General features: G+C 49.3%; 1 protein-coding gene across 1 annotated transcript in view; it reads left to right on the top strand.

The window, feature by feature from the left end:
- The window catches only part of ULK2 (unc-51 like autophagy activating kinase 2), a 66,333-nt gene extending 48,339 nt beyond the window's left edge, over nucleotides 1-17,994 (top strand). The window contains exons 15-27 of the mRNA XM_081844076.1: nucleotides 2,071-2,208; nucleotides 3,406-3,551; nucleotides 4,597-4,677; nucleotides 7,091-7,383; nucleotides 8,040-8,254; nucleotides 9,889-9,998; nucleotides 10,846-10,998; nucleotides 11,601-11,809; nucleotides 12,845-13,023; nucleotides 13,353-13,471; nucleotides 13,976-14,133; nucleotides 15,550-15,685; nucleotides 15,866-17,994. Of these exons, the coding sequence (XP_081700202.1) occupies nucleotides 2,071-2,208; nucleotides 3,406-3,551; nucleotides 4,597-4,677; nucleotides 7,091-7,383; nucleotides 8,040-8,254; nucleotides 9,889-9,998; nucleotides 10,846-10,998; nucleotides 11,601-11,809; nucleotides 12,845-13,023; nucleotides 13,353-13,471; nucleotides 13,976-14,133; nucleotides 15,550-15,685; nucleotides 15,866-15,933 (2,005 nt within the window). The 3' untranslated portion in view covers nucleotides 15,934-17,994. The remainder of the gene's footprint in view (nucleotides 1-2,070; nucleotides 2,209-3,405; nucleotides 3,552-4,596; nucleotides 4,678-7,090; nucleotides 7,384-8,039; nucleotides 8,255-9,888; nucleotides 9,999-10,845; nucleotides 10,999-11,600; nucleotides 11,810-12,844; nucleotides 13,024-13,352; nucleotides 13,472-13,975; nucleotides 14,134-15,549; nucleotides 15,686-15,865) is intronic.
- The last annotated feature ends 208 nt before the right edge of the window (nucleotides 17,995-18,202 follow it).

Below are 18,202 nucleotides of genomic sequence, written 5' to 3'. Positions count from 1 at the left end.
AAGCCGTTGTGTGTTGAGGAAGGAGCAAAGCTTGTCGCTCCTCCCTGGATTGGATAAATTAGCCTCCATTGGTTGATTTATAAAAAAACGTTTGCATAACGCTGTGTCATTAAAAATCAAAGATGTTTCTAGCAATGAAATCTTAAAGCCATGAAAAAGTTAAGATGGGGCCCCTGCGGATTTTGCTGCATCCGGATCCATCCATTGCCCTTTCTTAAGCATCTAGCAAGCATTGTGATGGTGCAAAGCTCACCTGTGTAGCCTGGAAAAGACTTAAGGAAATTAAAAAATATTGTATGAGGAGGCAAGACCCCCCCCCCCGGGATTCTTGAGGGGGCAGAGACAAAAAGCAGCCAAGTCTTTTGCAAAGTTCTCAGGTTGAAGCTGAGGGGCTTAGCTGAAATCTGCTTGATTTAGTATGGACTCTGCTCTTGGCGTCAAGCCCACGTTAGGGATTGAGAGGGAAAAGATTGGAAATGCCAACATCCTAAGGACTTCCTGCAAATCTCTGGTGATGCCACACTTCAAATACTGTGTACAGTTTCTGGTTTCCCCACTGCAAAAAGGTTTAGCTGGCTAGTCAGTCGTTCCTGGCGTGTGGCTGCTCTCACATGCTGACAACTTTTCAGGAGCCACAGGGTGAGTGCAGGGTGGGGACTAAAGATGCACAGGTGACCCCAGAAGGAGGATGACGTGTCCCTCACCTGCGGTACTACCCCTCCTCTAACAACCCATAAACTACCACAATTATAAGACTAATAAAATTAACATAAGAAAACAGTTATGAGATAAAATGCAGAAATGTAGGAGATCGCAAATGATGGATTATTCACCAAACATTTTGAGACTATGGACTCTTCCTCACAGAAAACAGATTTAGCTATCTGAACAGGTCTGAACAGATAGTTTGGGTTAACTGTCTCCCATAGTTTGAAGAACCAAGGCTGCAAGGACAGACTAAATGAAGGATTTCTTCAAACAGTATATAATTAAACTATGGCATTTGCTCCCACAAGAAGTTGTGATGGCTATCAACTTGGATGGCTTTAAAAGGGGAGGAGACTACCAATGGCTAGTAGCCACAATCACTATGTTCTCCATCCATTTTGCCTCTGAATACCAGTTCCTAGGAATCACAAGTGTGGAGAGAGTTACTGTTTGTGGGCTGCTGACAGGGGGCTTCTGCTTGGCCACTGTGAGAGCAGTGCTGGACTCGATGGGCCCCCTTTGGCCTGATCCAGTAACCAGGCTCTCTTCTGATGTCCAGTTCGCCCCAGGTGGGCTGCACAGTTTGCGCCTGTAGGTCTTCCCCCACATCTACCTTTCCCCAAAACGTTTTGGCACAAATCTAAGCTAGTGAACTTCAGGCATCCGCTTCAGAGCGTGGGCAGTGGCTGCCACTGCGTGGCTCATTCCCAAGCATATCTTGACCTGTGTTTAGCTGAGCTGTTCTCAAGAGGCCAGCATCGACTGGCTGAGAAGTTTGCATGAACCACACATGCACCCACACAACAGTGTGCTTAGGTGATAATCTTTGGCTGGTTTATTGACTAGTTACATAAGCTGTTTTCTTGCTCCAAACCGTTCCCCGTATCGCCTGCCTTTTTGAGCCTTGAACAAACACAAGGCAACGCAGGCCAGCCATCCTTGCTCCTGATCTTCCTGTTCTCTCCCCACAGTGGATTTTCCTAGAATGACTTTGTTTTGAAACATTGGAAGTGGGTGGGGAGAGAGCGTCCTCCAGCCTCTCTGCCCGCATGCCTGCCTGTGGGGAGGAGGGGAGGGGCCCACTGTGCAGCTGACCTGCTTTCCTCCGAGTTAAATGATTGATTTTTCCAGTCAAGTCTCCAGTCCCTGCTGGTTTGCACTCCGGCTCATTAGCAGAGGCTTGCTTGCCGCTGTCCAGAAACCGCAGCTATTTGGCGCACATGTAGACCCTGCCGGGAAACCCAGGCCCTTGTTCATTTGCCTCTCCCCCGAAGACCCACGTTAACTCTGGACAATGGTGCAGATTGAAAAGCGGCTCCTCTGCCACCCCTCATTCCCCCTCTCCTTCCCTCCCGCCTTCAGGCAGTGCCAGCCGTCGGTCTCTCCCCGCAGCGAGACGGCACCCATCCCGGTTCCCACTCAGCTACGCAATTACCAGCGCATTGAGCAGAACCTGACCTCAGCTGCCAGCCCCGTGTCAAACCCCCATGGGTCACCCAGGTAAGAGAACTTTTTGTTTTTTCATATTTGCTTTGCCCGCCTTCACCAAAGGAAGATGTCTTGCCAGTAATTTTAAAAAACCACATACGTTGTTTCTTTGTTTGAATTGGGTTATATGACTATAAGGCCATTGTACAGGGATACCTTGGGTTACATATGCTTCAGGTTACAGACTCCGCTAACCCAGAAATATTACATCAGGTTAAGAACTTTGCTTCAGGATGAGAACAGAAATTGTGCTCAAGCGGCATGGCAGCAGCAGGAGGCCCCACTAGCTAAAGTGGTGCTTCAGGTTAAGAACAGTTTCAGGTTAAGAATGGACCTCTGGAACGAATTAAGTATTTAACCCGAGGTACCACTGTACATTTAAAGCACACACAGTGACACACAACCCCGTCCCCAACCCTGGGAACTGTAGTTTGTTAAGGGTGCTGGGGGTTGTCGGTCTGTGAGGGATACACTACGGTTCTCTGTGGATTCCATGTCCTCTAAATATGCTTTAAACATACAGTGGTGCCTCGCAAGACGAAATTAATTCATTCCGTGAGTCTCTTCGTCTTGCGGTTTTTTCGTCTTGCGAAGCATGGCCATTAGCGGAAGCTGCAATTAGCGGCTTAGAAAAAAGGGGGGAGGGGAAGAACTCGCAAGACGTTTCGTCTTGCAAAGCAAGCCCATAGGGAAATTCGTCTTGCGAAGCACCCTCGAAAACGGAAAACTCTTTCATCTAGCGAGTTTTTCGTCTTGCGAGGCATTCGTCTTGCGGGGCACCACTGTACGGTGTGTTTACCTAACTTGATGGGCACATTGGAACTCTACAAGACCCAGCAGGATACTTGGTGGGAGCAACTGGAGGTTATGTTGAAGGAAAAAACATCCTAACGGTTGATGTGGAACAGTTTCTAAATAGTCAAATATGTCTGAAGTTGTTTAATTGTTTGAAGAAGGCTTGGGAAGTCACTGTTGCTATTGTTCAAACAAAAGCTGAACATTCTGGGGTCGGGTTGGGAATGTGTCTCTGTTAAAGATTGTTAGTGACAGGCTGGCTGCTGCTGCTGATTTGATTTCTTACCCGCTCATCTCCAGTTTGGCAAAGGCTGTCCTAGGGTGTCAAAAGACCCAGAGTAAAGAGGTGCACATATTGCAAACAGATCTCTCCCTGAAACTGGACACAAGTCTCCTTTTGGGTTTTGTTTGCAGATCCGCTGTGGTGAGGCGGTCGAACACCAGCCCCATGGGCTTCCTGAAGACTGGCTCCTGTTCCCCAGTGCCAGCCGATTCCGCGCAGGGCGTTGGGCGCAGGCTGTCCACAGGATCTTCCCGTCCGTACTCCCCTTCACCGCTCGGTAAGCGCATCGGCAGAGACACTTGAAAGGTGCAGTTTAGCACAAAAAGAGGTGGTTGCTTAAAGGCATTCTGCCTTTACGACTCTCTGAGATGGCTTTTACGTGCACTTGATAGCAAAATCTTGTGCTCAGCAAGTAGCTCACCACTGCTGGAGGGGGAAAGGGTCTAATCTCTCTAATAATCAGGGCAAGCTTGAAATGCCTCAGGCCCCCACAGGCGCTATGCCAGAGATGAAACCCCAGCTCCACACTGGGGTATAGGATGCAACTAGTTTTGTGCTAGCTTTGGGATTGCACAGCACAAATGGATTTGTTGGTTGGAGGTCTTTACCTGGCCTTCCCTGTAAACTCCATGAGCAGGTTACAAGGATATAGCTGTCTGCTTATAAGAGAAATAAGACCAGTTGCAATTACGAAATAAGGAGAGTGTGTGAAAACAAAAGATAGTTCCATCTATAAAACAATTAGTTCCATATATTAAAAACTGGGTTGTTGAAGTTTTGCTACAAGTAAACTTAATGTAACAGCATTAATGAATTTCAGTGGGTCTGCTCTGAGTAGGAGTAACAGTGGGTACAGCCCAATGCAAACATTTAAAAATAATCCCATACATATACACAGTTAAATAGTTCTGATGCAGATGCAAGCCGGGATAAAGACAGTTGGAAGTCTGCTGTGACTGCAGTGACAACCGCAATCTCCTCACCAACACCCTTTCACTTTAGCTCTGAGCTGGATAGTGTGAAACAGAGCAATGAGATTATAGTGAAAACAATCACAGAGTCTCCAAATAGTAAAATTAAGTTTGCCATCAGCTTTCGTGGACCCGAGACTTGATGCATGAAGCATCATCCTAGAAGTTGCAGCTCATGTGATTACCGTTCAGAAAGCTGTGCCTCGGCGATCCTGTTTATAAATCACAATGAGGTGTTTTTAAAGGAGCAGCTGCTGATCAAGGGCACCTGTGGTGTATTTGTTTGATGAAATGCTCCCTTGTTTTCTTTTTCCGGAAAATAATGGTGCGTGCCCTTCCCTTCTCCAATAGTTGGCACCATCCCTGAGCAACTTGGGCACTGCTGTTGTGGGCAGCTGCAAGGGCACGACTCCCGGAGCCGGAACTCCTCAGGTGAGTGGCATCTCACCCCCGCTTCACTTACTTATTTTATGTCATTTATATACACTGCTTCATATTTCCGAGAACAATCTCCTAAGAGCTTTACAGCAGCCTAAGATCGTCACAAAGAGCCGGAACACAACCCCAGTCTTAAGGCACAGCCTTTGCCCTGCTGCCTGGACATGCACATCCTGGGCAACTGTTAGCCCCATTCCAAGAACCCTAAGTCCCAAAGGTTTCTTGGTACCTTACTCAAGAAGCTATTGGGCGCAAAGCAGTTGCTTGAAAGACTGGTAGAGATGAGCTCTTTTCTATAGATTTGGGAGCACTGCGTTCTGGTTATATGTACAAACATCACAGATCAAGGAGTCTTTGGGCATGAACCTGATAGTGCAATTTAATAGGATTTCCCTTGTAAGGTGTTTTTTGCTTCTCTTCCTGGTAACCCCATTTGGCTGGTCTCTCACGTTCCCATTTTACAGGTGGGAGAAGAGATTGAGTCTCTCTCCACCAAGGCCTCTTGGGAACTGAAGCAGCTCTTGGTGATGCTTCCCTGGACTGTACCATTTGATGCTGCCATGGGGGGGGCGCTCACATCTGCATGCTCTTTCACATGGGTTATTTATTTTATTTCATTAGCGGGGGCCAGAGCAGCCAGGTAGGGGGTTCCTCCTCACTTGCCTTCTGAAGCTGAACAGTAGAAGAAAAAAAAGTTGTGTGTGAATCAGCCCCCCCCCCCCCCGTCTTGGTTAAAGCAAGACTAGCCCAGCCCCCTCCCGAGAAGCAAGCCCCAGCACCCCCTGGGGCTCACCTGATGTCTTGAGCAGCAGGAAAACTCTGTTGAAAGTTCTGCTGCAGAGCCAACAAACTGAAGGTTAACTCATTGAAAACAGCAGGGTTGGTTTTAATCCTCTCCCGATTTAGAGGCACAGATTTGGGGGGGGGCGGGGGGGATGCCTTTTTAAATGAAGGAAGGGAGGCAACCTCTGTTAGCTTTGTGGACAGGTCTTTGTTGGGTCAGCTTCCGTGGCTCTCTTTGTCCGGACGGGCAGGCACAACTGCACACGCGCAGAGCGGTTGCCTGCCAAGCGCTTGGCTTTTGTGTGGGGTGTGTGTGTGTGTGTGTAGCACTGTTCAAGTACAGCTCCCTCCCAAGATGGAGGACAAGCAGCCAGCGCTGTGACCCCAGCTGACCTTCCCTGCGTCCCCAGTTCCCCCCCAGCTTTGATGTTCTACTGTAGGCTCTGCTCCCTCTCTCTCTCCCCCTCTCTAGTGGATTATGAAAGCGCTGGATTGTAAGCTTCCTCCTCCCCACCCCCTTTCCCAGGCTTTCAGTCCTTTGTGACTTCTGATGACAAAGGAAAAGCTTTCCATCCACTCAACCCAAGTGGATCTCCCCCACTCTCCGCATGCGCATAAGACCTTTGGGTTGATGGACAGTGGTGAATCTTTGGTTGGGAGCCATGACGTTTCAGAGAAATTTTGGACTCTGGGTACAACAAAGAGTGCAGTATCTATCATTGTGAGAGGCTATAAAGCAAAGGGTGGCATTCAACTAAGTTCTGCTCAGAGTTGACCCCTTGAAACAAGTGGGTGTAGCTTAGTCATGCTCATTAATTTCAGTGGGTAGTTGAATACCCCCCAAAATGACATCTGCTCCATACGTTGGAAGCACATGGCTTCTCCCAAAAGATTTGTTTGTTAAAGGTGCTGGCAGTTGTGAGGAGGGAGCCCATAGCAGTTAAAGTGATGTAAATGTGCTTTAAATCTGAGGCAGTGGAATCTACCTCTTTAGGATAGTGGTGACAGCATGCCTCATGGTAGTGTTCTGAGGGTGAGCAATTTTCAGGGGTACAATACACTGGCACAGTGTTTTACTCAAAGTAGACCTGTTGAAGTTAATGGACCTAACTCAGTCCTGTTCATTAATTTCAGTGGGTCTGTTCTGAGTAATTCCCAGTTGAACACCATGCAAAATCACATTCAAACCATACATGTAGAATACACAGTTCCCAGATCCTTTCAGGGAAGTATATTTTTTAAGGGTGCTGGGAATTGTAGCTAGGTGGGTGGCAAATCCGGTTGACCCCTTTAGTCTGGGGCTTTCTGTGTGCAAGGCAAGTGTGCTCTTTACTGAGCTATTCCCCCCCCCCAAACAAATGGTTACCTTTGTCTGAATGTCAGCTGTTGAGGATCACAAGTGGGAAGAAAGTTTCTGCCTTGCTTGTGGGCTTCCCACTGGGGCATGTGCTTGGCTGCTGTGAGAACAGGATACTGATGTAGATGGGCCTCTGGCTCGATCATGTATCCAGGGCTGGGTGAAGAAGTATTTCCTCCTGCCTTCATCTCTTCAGAGGGAAGACTCTACAGGGAGCTTTGAATCCCACCCAGATGGCCTTTTCCCACTTCTTCCTCTCCCCCCCAGGCTCCCCGGCACCACAGTCCCAGTCTCCGCAGTCCCTCCTGATGGCGGGTGCCCGTCTACAGAGCAGCCCGGCGACCCTGACGGACATTTACCAGAACAAGCAGAAGCTCCGGAAGCAGCACTCGGACCCTGTCTGCCCATCCTACGCGGGCTACAGCTACAGCCACTCTCCACAGCCAGCCCGGCCGGTCAGCCTGGGGACGTCACCCACGAAGCACGCAGGATCGTCTCCCCGGAGCTCAGACTGGCTCTTCAAAACGCCCCTGCCGACAATCATTGGCTCTCCCACAAAGGTGGGTGTTGGGACCTCTTCCACAGGGACAAGATTGGTAGGCTCTGGACCAGCGTAGAAATGCTGACTCCTTCTCAGAGAAATTGGGAGCAGGTTAAGGATCATGTGCTGTCTCCAGGGAATTAGTTTCTCTCTCCCCCCCCCCCCTTAGCTTCTGCTTGCACGAGATCCCCTGGCTCCATTGCTTAACTGCGCTTAAATTGACATCTGTTGTTGACTCATCTGTTTTTTAAGTCATAGCCAACTCATTGTTGGACTCCCAAGGGCTGTATGCAATGCAGCTTCGCTGGCGCAAGGGGCTTCGATTTGAACAATGAGACCTCCTCTCCAGGCACCTCAAAACCAGCTCTATGGTGCTGGGGGACCCTCCAGAGCAGATTTGGGGTGGGAGTTTAGGAAACGGAAGTCCTGCTGCTATCAACTAGCTGTCGTTACCACTGGCACTTGGAGTTAACGTCTGATGGGCCGCCATTTTCCCCATCCCTGACTTGAAACCAGACACTTGAATGGCGTTTGGGGGTGAGGGTGGGGTGGGGTGTGACTCCAGGAAGAGAGGGAGGCTGCTGCTGATCTTCTTAAGCCTCAGCTGCCTCAAAATGATAAAGCCAGATGGGACCGAAACCCTGTGAGACTCACTTTTTTTATTTGACCTTCTAGACAACCGCTCCTTTCAAGATCCCAAAAACGCAAGCCTCCTGCAACTTGGTGGGCCTGGTCAGCCGCCAGGGACCATCGGACACCCCGCTACTGCAGCAGGCAAAGGATGTGGGCGAGGCGAGAACGTTCCCCCACTTCCATTCGACACAGGGAAGCGACAGGCAGGCAGCGGAACAGCAGCAGCAGCATCACCGTGGCAAGACTCTGTTTGGCAGGTAGCAGCCGCAGCCTCCACCCTCCCTCCCTCCCTAAATGCTGTGCCTTAAACAACTTGGCCCCAGAGTGCCTTAACCTCCCTCCCCCACCCCCTTATGCTGCACCCCGCTCACTTTTGGTGGTCCCACTTGCGCCAAACTTTTGGTTGGCCTTTTCCACAGGTCGAGCGTTCACTGTGGCAGGCCCTGAAATCCTTGCTAGTAGAAGAGGCTTGCCAGGAGCTGTCCCTGCTCCATTTTGGATGGGTAAAAAACAAACCTGCTTTATCCAGGCCGGCCTTTTCAAACTGGAGATTATTTGCCCAACCAGCTTTTACTTAAGCGTTTGACATTTTAAAATAGTTTCTATTGAAATGACTGTGGGTTGGTTTTTTTAATCCCATATACCTCCTTGTGCTATTTTTATACAACAGCGTGGGTTTCCAAGTAAATAAGTTTTTTAATTAAAAAAATCCATTGCCTGCAGGAAAAAGGGGGGGCTCTTCAAGTCCCTTCATGCCCCAAAACTGATGCCAAAGATCACTGTGGAGGCAGAGCTTTGGAGCAGAATTAAAAATCGCCCATTTCACATCTTACCTTTACCAAGGAACACAGCAGGCCCCTTTCACCTGTTCTTGCTCTTCTCTTGCCTGTTTGTGGCATATACAAATGAGGCAGAGTAGGTCCTATTTCCTCGGCTGACAAAACAGTTCTGGTTCTGCTGATTCTATAAGGGAGGCCTTAGCACAGCACTGAACTTACACCACCCCAGAGCACTAGGGTTAAGCTTTCAGTGCAGCGCTCTTCCTCCCGCAGAAGCCACTGTGGAAATGGAACGGAAGCACCTGGTTGTTTCATTGGGCTTGCCCAGGAAAAGGTCCCAGCGGAACACGAACTCTGGAGTGTGTGGTTTAGACCACAGCATGTGGATCTGGTGTGTCAATGTGTGTAAATATAAGCCTCATTTCCTGGTGCGGCTTCTCCCCCTCCAGCACTCAAAAGTTCCCCCTTGTTTTGCATTTTGCACTTGCAAATCCATATTTCTTTCTCCCTCCCTGCAAACTCCTACCAGATGAAGATGGGTGTAAATTACAAACGACCCATTTTGATCTGTTGTACAGTTGGTTTTCTTTCTTCCCCCCTAGTTCTACCAGGTCTCCCCCCCCCCCAAGTGGATCTTTAAACACCTCTTTTGAGAGCACTTTACCCTCCTCTGCTGTGCTCTGCTTGCCCCCTCCCAGGCTGGATGTACACACTATCTGACTTAACCACAGCACTGCATCGTGGGGAGTGGCTTCCTGAAGCCAGCACACCCCACCCTCTGTTTTAGTTTACATCAGACCTGCACAAAGTGAAGGCGATCTGCAATGGGCTCCTTCCTATTATGGCCACAATGGGGCCAGGACTGGGGAAGAGTGGGTCAAGCCACCACCTGTGTCTAGCAAACTGCATTTGGCATGGTGGACCACAGCTCATGCAGGCCTGGCATACATGGAGGATACTTAACTCGCGCCAGAGTCTGAGGCCAGCCGCACACTAAAGCCAGGAGAAACAAGTCACACACACCCCCTTGCCCAGCCCAGGCTTTGCCAGTTCTCCCCCACCCCGCTGGATTTTGCCATTTCCCAAGCGCATTGAGCTCTCTTTCTGCTTAGGTCTGTGAGCACCGGCAAGCTGTCAGATCAGCAAGCAAAAGCAGCTCTGGGAGGCCAGCTGTGTCAGGGCAGCACAGACAGCCTTAACACTGAGCGGCCAATGGATACAGGTAAGGCAGCTGGTGGCTGGAGCTCTTGGTAGGTTGGAAGGCAAGGGAGAAATGGAGGAAGAATGCCTGTTCAGTAGCTACATGCATGAGAGAGAGAGAGAGAGAGAATAAAAAGCCTGTGAGTGTATATATTGAGTGTACATGTAGGTATGCATACATTCACTCCCTCCTGGAATGCAAGAGGCCCCCACCTGTGCTGGCATTCTGCTGGCTTCTGAAGACACACCTGTTTACCTGGTCATTCCCTTGATCACTCTCCCCATGACTCCCATTTTAATGGGGCTGTTTTCATCGTGTGTTTTACACACACACCCCTGACAGCTGAAGACAGTGCCACAAATCCACCCGAGTGGACTCCAGCCCACAAAAGCTTCGTATTCAAATTGCCCCCAAACTTTATGGCCACTGCATGACTGATAGCCAGGAGGAATCAAAAACATAAATAACATGAAGGCATGGATTATCCATCGACCTTTGCGCTCGCAAATGTTTTCCTTCTCTCCCCCCCCCCCCCCAAGAGTGAAAATCAAATTTTAGTAGGGCTGCCCAGATCCAGATTAAAGTTGTTCCTCTCCCCGCCTCCCGACCAGATGGTCATTGGCCTTGCCTGGGTTAAGCCAAAAACCTCACAGGAAAAAGTGGGTTTCGAGGAAGGATCTGTAATGGGAGATAACCAGGGAGGTGGCAAGAGGGACAGCAGACACCCCTGAGGGAACTCAGGTAGGCTTCTAGGGCCCCCCCCCCCCCCGCCCTTCCCAGTGGCCGTGTTTGGCTCCAGCTGTACTTGTACATTGTGTGTGAGGCATGTCCTCAGGAGGACTAACGTGCCGTCTCTTCCTCCCCCCAGCTCCACCAGGGGCCTGCGGCATCGCAGCAGTTCCTCCCTCCATGGGAGCCGGCGTGAGCTCAAGAGCCGTGATGTTTACCGTGGGGTCCCCTCCCAACAGCGCCACCCCTCCAACCTGCACCCACATGGTCCTCAGAGCTCGGACAACATCTGGTGAGTGGCATGGACATTGCCTGTTGCCGGGGCCAGATTGTGCAGCAAGGCAGGGAGGTGGGAGTTCAGGAGAAGTTGGTTGGGGATCTCGGATTGTTACCCCAAAATAAGGTCGCCATATTTCAAAAGGGGAAAATCTGGACAAAAAAGTGCTTGGGTTTTTTTTGGCCAAAGTTGTTGAGCTTTTTCTGGCGACCCTACCCCCCCCTCTTTTTTTTAAAGTATTCCAGGGCAAAACCCTCTCAAAAGATAGGGGAGCCTTCTGTCTTTCTGCAGAAGTGCTTCAGCCCTTTCAAGACTCCTCCCTTGACTGAATCACAGGAAGACCCTCAAGCATCTTTACTTACACATTGATTTGCTCCAGGGCTTCTGAGAAAAAGTACGCTTGTGGTTGGGTGAAGAGTGAAAATCATTGCCACCACATGTCTGTAATTTTGTTCTACAGTTTGCTGTTCCCTGAATAATGCTGAGCTTTGCCAGGGACCTCGGCACCTCCTACTGCTTTTGCAGCTGATTTTCACTGGGGCAGGGTGCTCTGAACTCAGCCGAAGTTGTTGGGCTGAAACAAGTGTGTTTCTTTCTCCCCTCCCCACCTTTTCCAGTTGGCTCCAACAGCTCCGGGGGGTCTCTGTGTTCTACCAGCGGCCGGGTCCTCATGGGCTCCCCTCCTGGTGTTTACATGGGATCCTCTCCCCCCGGAGCAGAGGCAGCTCCATGCCTGAAGTACATGCCTTACGGCACTTCACCTCCAAGCTTAGAGGGGTTTATCACCTTTGAGGCCCCAGAACTGCCAGAAGAGACTTTGATGGAGGTAAGGAACAGTGGCAACTTAAGAGTGAGTATATGTTACTGTGTATTGGGGCTGGGGTTTCTCCAGATGTTGCAGGGTCAGTTGTCAGGGATGACTGGAGATGGGCTGCAGCTACAGCTGGAAGCCCACAGATGTCCCATCCCTGTTAAATAAATTAAACGTATGTTGTTAAAGCAGTTTAGGTTTTATAAGATAGTAGGTATTGCATCTATTTAAATTCCAACCCCCCAATATTTCCATTCACACACACATACATATACACACACACAGGAGAACCCATTTTTCCCTCTGCATATTTTATGTTGTCGTTCTTTTATTGATCACCTATGCAAGGGTCTCAGTGTGATGTAAAATAAAGAAATAGAGAGGGGAAGAAATATTTGAAAACACACACAGACACGAGAGAGAGAGAGAGAGAGAATACAAAGTAGACGCTCCTGGCAGAGTCCCCTTTCATCCCACTGGAGAAGCCCATTGGAACAAAAATGCATTGAAAGTGCAGGTAGTGGGCACCTCTTGCATCTTGACAGAGTTGCTTTTCTGAATATTGACAGATAAAATTCATTTATGCTTTTGAAGGAGATTGTAACAGTGATGAGCCCTAAAGGCAAGGGCAGGGGGAGCCTGTGGCCCTCTAGACTTCGTTGGACTACATCTCCCATCAGCCCCAGCCAGCATGACCAATGGCCAGAGATGGAGGGCTGTAGATTCCCCATGCCTGGGGTGTGTGTGTGTGTGTGTGTGTGTGTGTGTGTGTGTGTGTGTTGCAATACTTCTCCCCAATACTTAACTATTGTCAGACAAGATCCAACGCTTACAACCCTTGCCATTAAATGCCTTCTAATTGGGGGTGGGAAGGTTTTCAGCACCCACCTTAAAACTTTGGAAAGAGAGAGGGACCTAGCCAGATCTTCCCAAGGAGAGAATTCAATATAGCTGTGGGTGGCACTTTAGGGAAGGGGCTGTTTGGCGGTGGTGGCCTGCTAACTCCTTGATGCTAAGTGGGGCTCTCTCTGCTTCTTCCCTTCCTGGCAGAGGGAGCACACAGACACCCTGCGCCACCTGAATTTGATGCTGGCCTTCACGGAGTGTGTCCTGGACCTGACCGCTGTCCGAAGCGGGAACCCTGAGCTCTGCTCCTCGGCGGTGTCTGTCTATCAGATCCAGGAGAGTGTGGTAGTGGATCAGATCAGCCAGCTGAGCAAAGACTGGGGGTAGGTACCCACCCACCAAACCCCAGGAGGCTGGTCTTTGTTGAGCTGCCCAGCGCCAGTGTGCCCAAGTCTTTATACCATCAAGAAGACATTTCCGTGTTGCCAATGAGCAATGTGGGGTTTTTTTTTGGGGGGGGTAGTCCTTCTGAGGCTGAGCTGCGCAAGGCTATCTCTTCACGCCCCGCATGTGGCAATGGGCCAGTGCCCGAGCTGCTATTCTCTCCCTTGCTTTTTAATTCTTGCTGTGGACACACACACACACCCCAAAAGGGATTAGGAAAGTGGCAGCTCCTCTCCTAACAAAAGGCACCCGTTTCTCTCTTCTCCAGGCAAGTTGAGCAGCTGGTCCTGTACATGAAAGCTGCTCAGTTGCTGGCGTCCTCCTTGCACCTAGCCAAAGCGCAAATCAAGTCGGCGAAACTGAACCTCTCCACCGCAGTGAAGCAAGGTGTGTGGGGCTGCCCCCAGGGCACGGAGCCCAGGCCCTTGGTCCATCTAGCTCAGTGGGGTATGCAATCAACCGGCAGAAGACCCTCCAGACCCTGCCGGGAGAGACTGCAAGGGACAGAACCTGGGACTTCTCACAGGCCGAGTATCTGCTGCCTTTCATGCAGAAAGTCCCAGCTTCTGTCCCCAGTGGCATCTCCAGGGAGGGCTAGGAAAGCACCCTTGCCTGAAACTCTGGAGAGCCGGTGCCAGTCAGAGCGGGCAGTTCTGAGCTCGATGGAGCAGTGTTCTGGCTCGGTAGAAGGCAACCTGCTAGGACCCAGAGGGGGCAGGGGAAGCTTCCCAGACCCAGTGGACAGGCCCAGGAGCTTGTCAAGGTCTGTAGGGCATCAGGGGCTTTGAATGGGTGGCAGCAAGGCCAAGGCAGCAGCATACGCCCTTCCGGCTGTGAGAGGAACAGGCCAGCGCCCCCCTCCCTGTTTCACAGCTGCTTTCTTCCCTGCAGTGGTAAAAAACCTGAACGAGAGGTACAAGTTCTGCATCGCCATGTGCAAGAAGCTGACGGGAAAGCTGAACCGGTTCTTTTCGGACAAGCAGAGGTTCGTCGACGAAATCAACAGCGTCACGGCCGAGAAGCTCATCTACAGCTGTGCTGTGGAAATGGTAAAGGGGGTCGGTGGGTGGGGAGAAGGCTATGCAGTGGTGGTGGGCGGAGCCAGAGGCAAAAGGGGGTGGAGCAATGAACACATGTCCCCTTTTGTCCAGGAGGCTGGTTTCTGCATTTGCTGTCTCTCTCACACCCTTCTATCCTCCACCCAGGCCAGTGGGAGGCATGATCAGGCACTTTCCAGCCTTGCAAAAGCACTGAAGGGGGATGCGAGGCAGGTCTGGGGCAAAAGGGCAGGTCCAGATAAAGAGTGTCTTGGAGGGCTGCATTTGGCCGCTGTATCTGATCCCCTTGTGGGTAAAAGATAAGGAGGACTTTCAGGAGAAAAGGGCTTTTTTGTGTGTGGGTGGGTGGGGGTCTGTCTGTGTCTGCCCCTCAGAGCTCCAGGGCTCAGCCTTCTTATCCACAAGCAAATCTCTCAGTGGATGGTGGATATAGAGAGAAGCCACCAACTATCATGGGAAACAGGATTCTGAATAAGTGAGCTTCTGGCACTCACTGAGAATCTTGCCACAGTCATGTTCAAAAGCCACATGTGGGCTCCCTCCTTGGCTTTGCCTTTCTGGGGAACATAAAAGCAGTGAGGGGCCCTTGCATTTCCATTGAAAGAGTAATGCAAACAAATTAGGTGGCACTCTTGGGATTAATTAAACTGGGCTTTCTTTTTTCCATTTGTTAACACCTTCTTTGTATGTCTCAGAAGTTAACCCAAGGTGCCATTTCTGCATGTTGTCTGGCTAATATTTCGTCAGACCTAAACAGTCATTAGTTTTAATTCCCTGGGGTGTCGCACACAGTCCCAGTTGTGGGAGACAGGGAAGCTTTTCTGGTAATGGTACCCTGGGTAACCTGGTTGGAGGCTCAGGGAGAGACTCCCTGATGCTCTTGGGCAAAATAGAAAGGTTCCGGGGTTTCCAAAAGATGTGCAGCAGCTTCAAACAGAGGAGGAGCGTTCACTCATTGCAAAATAAAAATCCACACAAGTTTTCCCAGTGTTCCAGTTCTTCCATTTATAAAGATTGAGGGAAATATGAAAAGCTCTTTCCCCTCACCCAGTATTTTTTCTTGGGGGTTAACATTTCTAATGTTCTTACTTCCTGCCAATGATGTCAAGCGTGTGCCCCCCCCCATTGTATCATCTCAGCAGCTATGTGAGATAGGCTAAGCAGAGAGATTGGGAAAGGGGCACAAAGTTGCCCTTGGCAGGAGTGGGATTAGAACCCAGGTCCTCAGTCACATCCTTTACTACTCAACAGATAGCTTTCAGTAAACAGTCATGAAGAAGTAACGAAACCAGGCTCCTTCCTGCAATCTCTGCGTTGGGTGCAGGTTGCCTTCCGTGCAGGTCACTGCTTAGAGTGCCCCCTTTTTCTTAGCCCCTGGGTTTGATCAGTCTCTATATCCCATCTCAGGTGCAGGCAGCCGCCCTGGATGAGATGTTTCAGCAGACAGAAGACATTGCATACCGATACCACAAAGCGGCTCTGTTGCTGGAAGGCCTGGCAAAGATCATACAAGACCCGGTTGACATAGAAAACATTAACAAATGTAAGTTGGTTTGGCAGTGTGGGGCGTCCCCTTTGCAAAGTGTGGCTCCTTTCCTAGAATCTGGAGCAAGCCGTGTTGCTCTGAGCCTCGACAACCCAAAGGTTAAGGTTTCAATACAAGTGCTTCTTGCAGGCTCGCCTGTGTCCACCTCTTTTTAACACATTCTCCTTTTGCTTTCAGATAAAGCGAGTATTGAACGCAGGCTCTCGGCCCTTTGCTGCAGCGCAGTGGCTGTTTACGAGCAGTAGGCGAGTCGCCCGGGACCACTTGGCAGATTGTTCCGCTACAGCCAAATCGCCCCCTTTGCCCCTGTTGCAGCAGGAGGGCAGGTTTTTACATTTCTGTGGGTTTTCTACCAAAGAGAAAGGAGAAATGCCGTTGATTCGCAGAGGGAAGAAACCCTGAACTATCTCGGAGGAGACTTGCCTTATGACTTAAATCTTGCGCACCCCACCCCACCTTTCACTGAGCAGCCAGGTTCAAAAGGCTCGTCTTTCCATTCCCAGCAGAACCTTGCCACAAAGCCTCGGTTGGGGACAGCAGATTGGCGTATTATTATGATTTCTTATGAAAGGATGGAGCAAAGATTGGGACTTCCGTCTTTGGGCAAGGTCCAGAATCGCAGGCTCTTCCTGCTCAGGGAGCTACAGGGGTGGAAGAGATTGCTTTTTGGAACAAGACCCTGGGAGGAAGCTGAGAACAGTGTTAACTGCAAACCTGTGTCTTGTGGCGCTTTTGAGGCTGTTGCTGGATTTGGACCTGAGCTCGTGTCTTGTAAATAGCACTTCTTCAAGCCCATCAGGCATAAGAAGAAACAGCACCTTTTGGAAAAAGACGAGGAGAAATGATGGACCTGGGTGAGGGTGGGGTCTTCTTTTTTTATTTTACTTTTGAGGGAGATCCATTTGGAATCCCTGAAACCAGTTTGAGCAGTTATCGTGGATATAAAAGCTTGATGGTTTTTGTCTTCTTCCTGAATATCCTGGCCCAAAATACTTTATATTGCACTAATTTACTAAAAAAAGGAAAAACTATACTCTTCAGGGGGGGGGTCCTTTTTTTTTTTAAAGCAGAAAAGGCACAACAAACTTGCTGGAGCAGGTTAGAGGAAACCATTCGATTTCACTGTATGCTTTTCGAGGGGGGAAAACCACCACCCATCCCGAAATCATCCAGAAAAGAAAAGAAAAAACGCTTTCCGAAATTTCAAATGTAGCGTCTTAGGAGACTTTCAGGCAAAGCTGTACATAACCTGTCTTCAGGAGGACTTTTCCCTTTTTTTTATATACCCGTTTGTCTAATACTTGAGTAACTTGGCCACAACTCCGGAGCATTTCGGTGGCGTTGCGAAGCCCCCGCTGGCTTGCTGTTCTTCCCTACTTCCCCCTCCCATTTATACAAGTTTGGTTGCTTAGTTCTGTTGTAGCATGTGGAACTTGTGTGTTACTGCCTGTATTTATCGGTAGGTATTCCCCTTAATCCTGTCCCGCCCCCCCTTTCATATCAGAGGAGGCGTGCTGCAGTTTCAGTCTGTTCCTTTAAAACTGCACAAAGGGTTCTCGGACACACGCAGTGCTAGGACTCTGCGTGTTGTGGTGGCATGGACTTTCCTCCCCTTACAGTAGCAGAAGAGCATTAAAAAATCAGGGTGGCTTTTGAGGACACTCTGACACTTCCTACGGCTGCTTCCCTCCCCATTTTCAGACATGCCTTCGGGTGGCTTTTGTGAATTCGTTATCTAGGCAACTTAGTTTCTCTGGAAATGACCCCTCTTCATTTTGAGAGTTGGCTTGTTGTTTTTTTAAAAATAAGAAAATTATCATCACTTGGACACTTGAACACACCCCATTCTTCAGAACGAAATCATTTGGAACCTTATTTTTGTACTAGCCAGGCCTTCTCGGCAGGGAGGTCGTTGACATTCAGACACCATCTGTTTCCATGAACTGATGACCGCGTATATGTGTGTGTATGGGTGGGTCTCCTTTCCCCCCCACCCTTGTTTTTATTTTCTTTGCTTTGACAACGTAATGTACTGTTTACCTTATTTATCTGTATGAGAAATTCCAGCAGTTAATTTGAAAGGTTTTTTTTTCTTTTTAATTTATACGACATTTGTATTTTTAGGTCTTTAATACTGTGTTTCTACTACCTCTTCTTTGTAACTGCATGCATTTATTCTTGACTCCCCGTAGCGTAATAACTGAAAAACAAAAACAAAATCCTGTTGCATAATTTTTATTATGGCCTGTATAAATGTATATTAAGGTTAAAAACAAAACAAAAAAATAAACTGATACTCAGAAGTGTTTTGATGGTACAGCTTGACACTTTAAAGATTTTGCAGTCACCAGCATAACAAACCCAGTGCAGTGCTGTCAAGAACATAGGGTGGTGGTCATGTTTTACTCAAGAGTAGACCCACTGGAATTAAGAAACTTAAAATATGTTCTGTTTCGCCAGGCCCATTTGATGGCTGAAGTTCTGTCCCTGGCAACCCTGAAATTAGTAGTTTGA

This window comes from Podarcis erhardii, assembly GCF_964252035.2.
Source record: "Podarcis erhardii genome assembly, chromosome: 16".
Taxonomy (NCBI): domain Eukaryota; kingdom Metazoa; phylum Chordata; class Lepidosauria; order Squamata; family Lacertidae; genus Podarcis; species Podarcis erhardii.
This window is presented reverse-complemented; position numbering and strand designations above follow the sequence as displayed.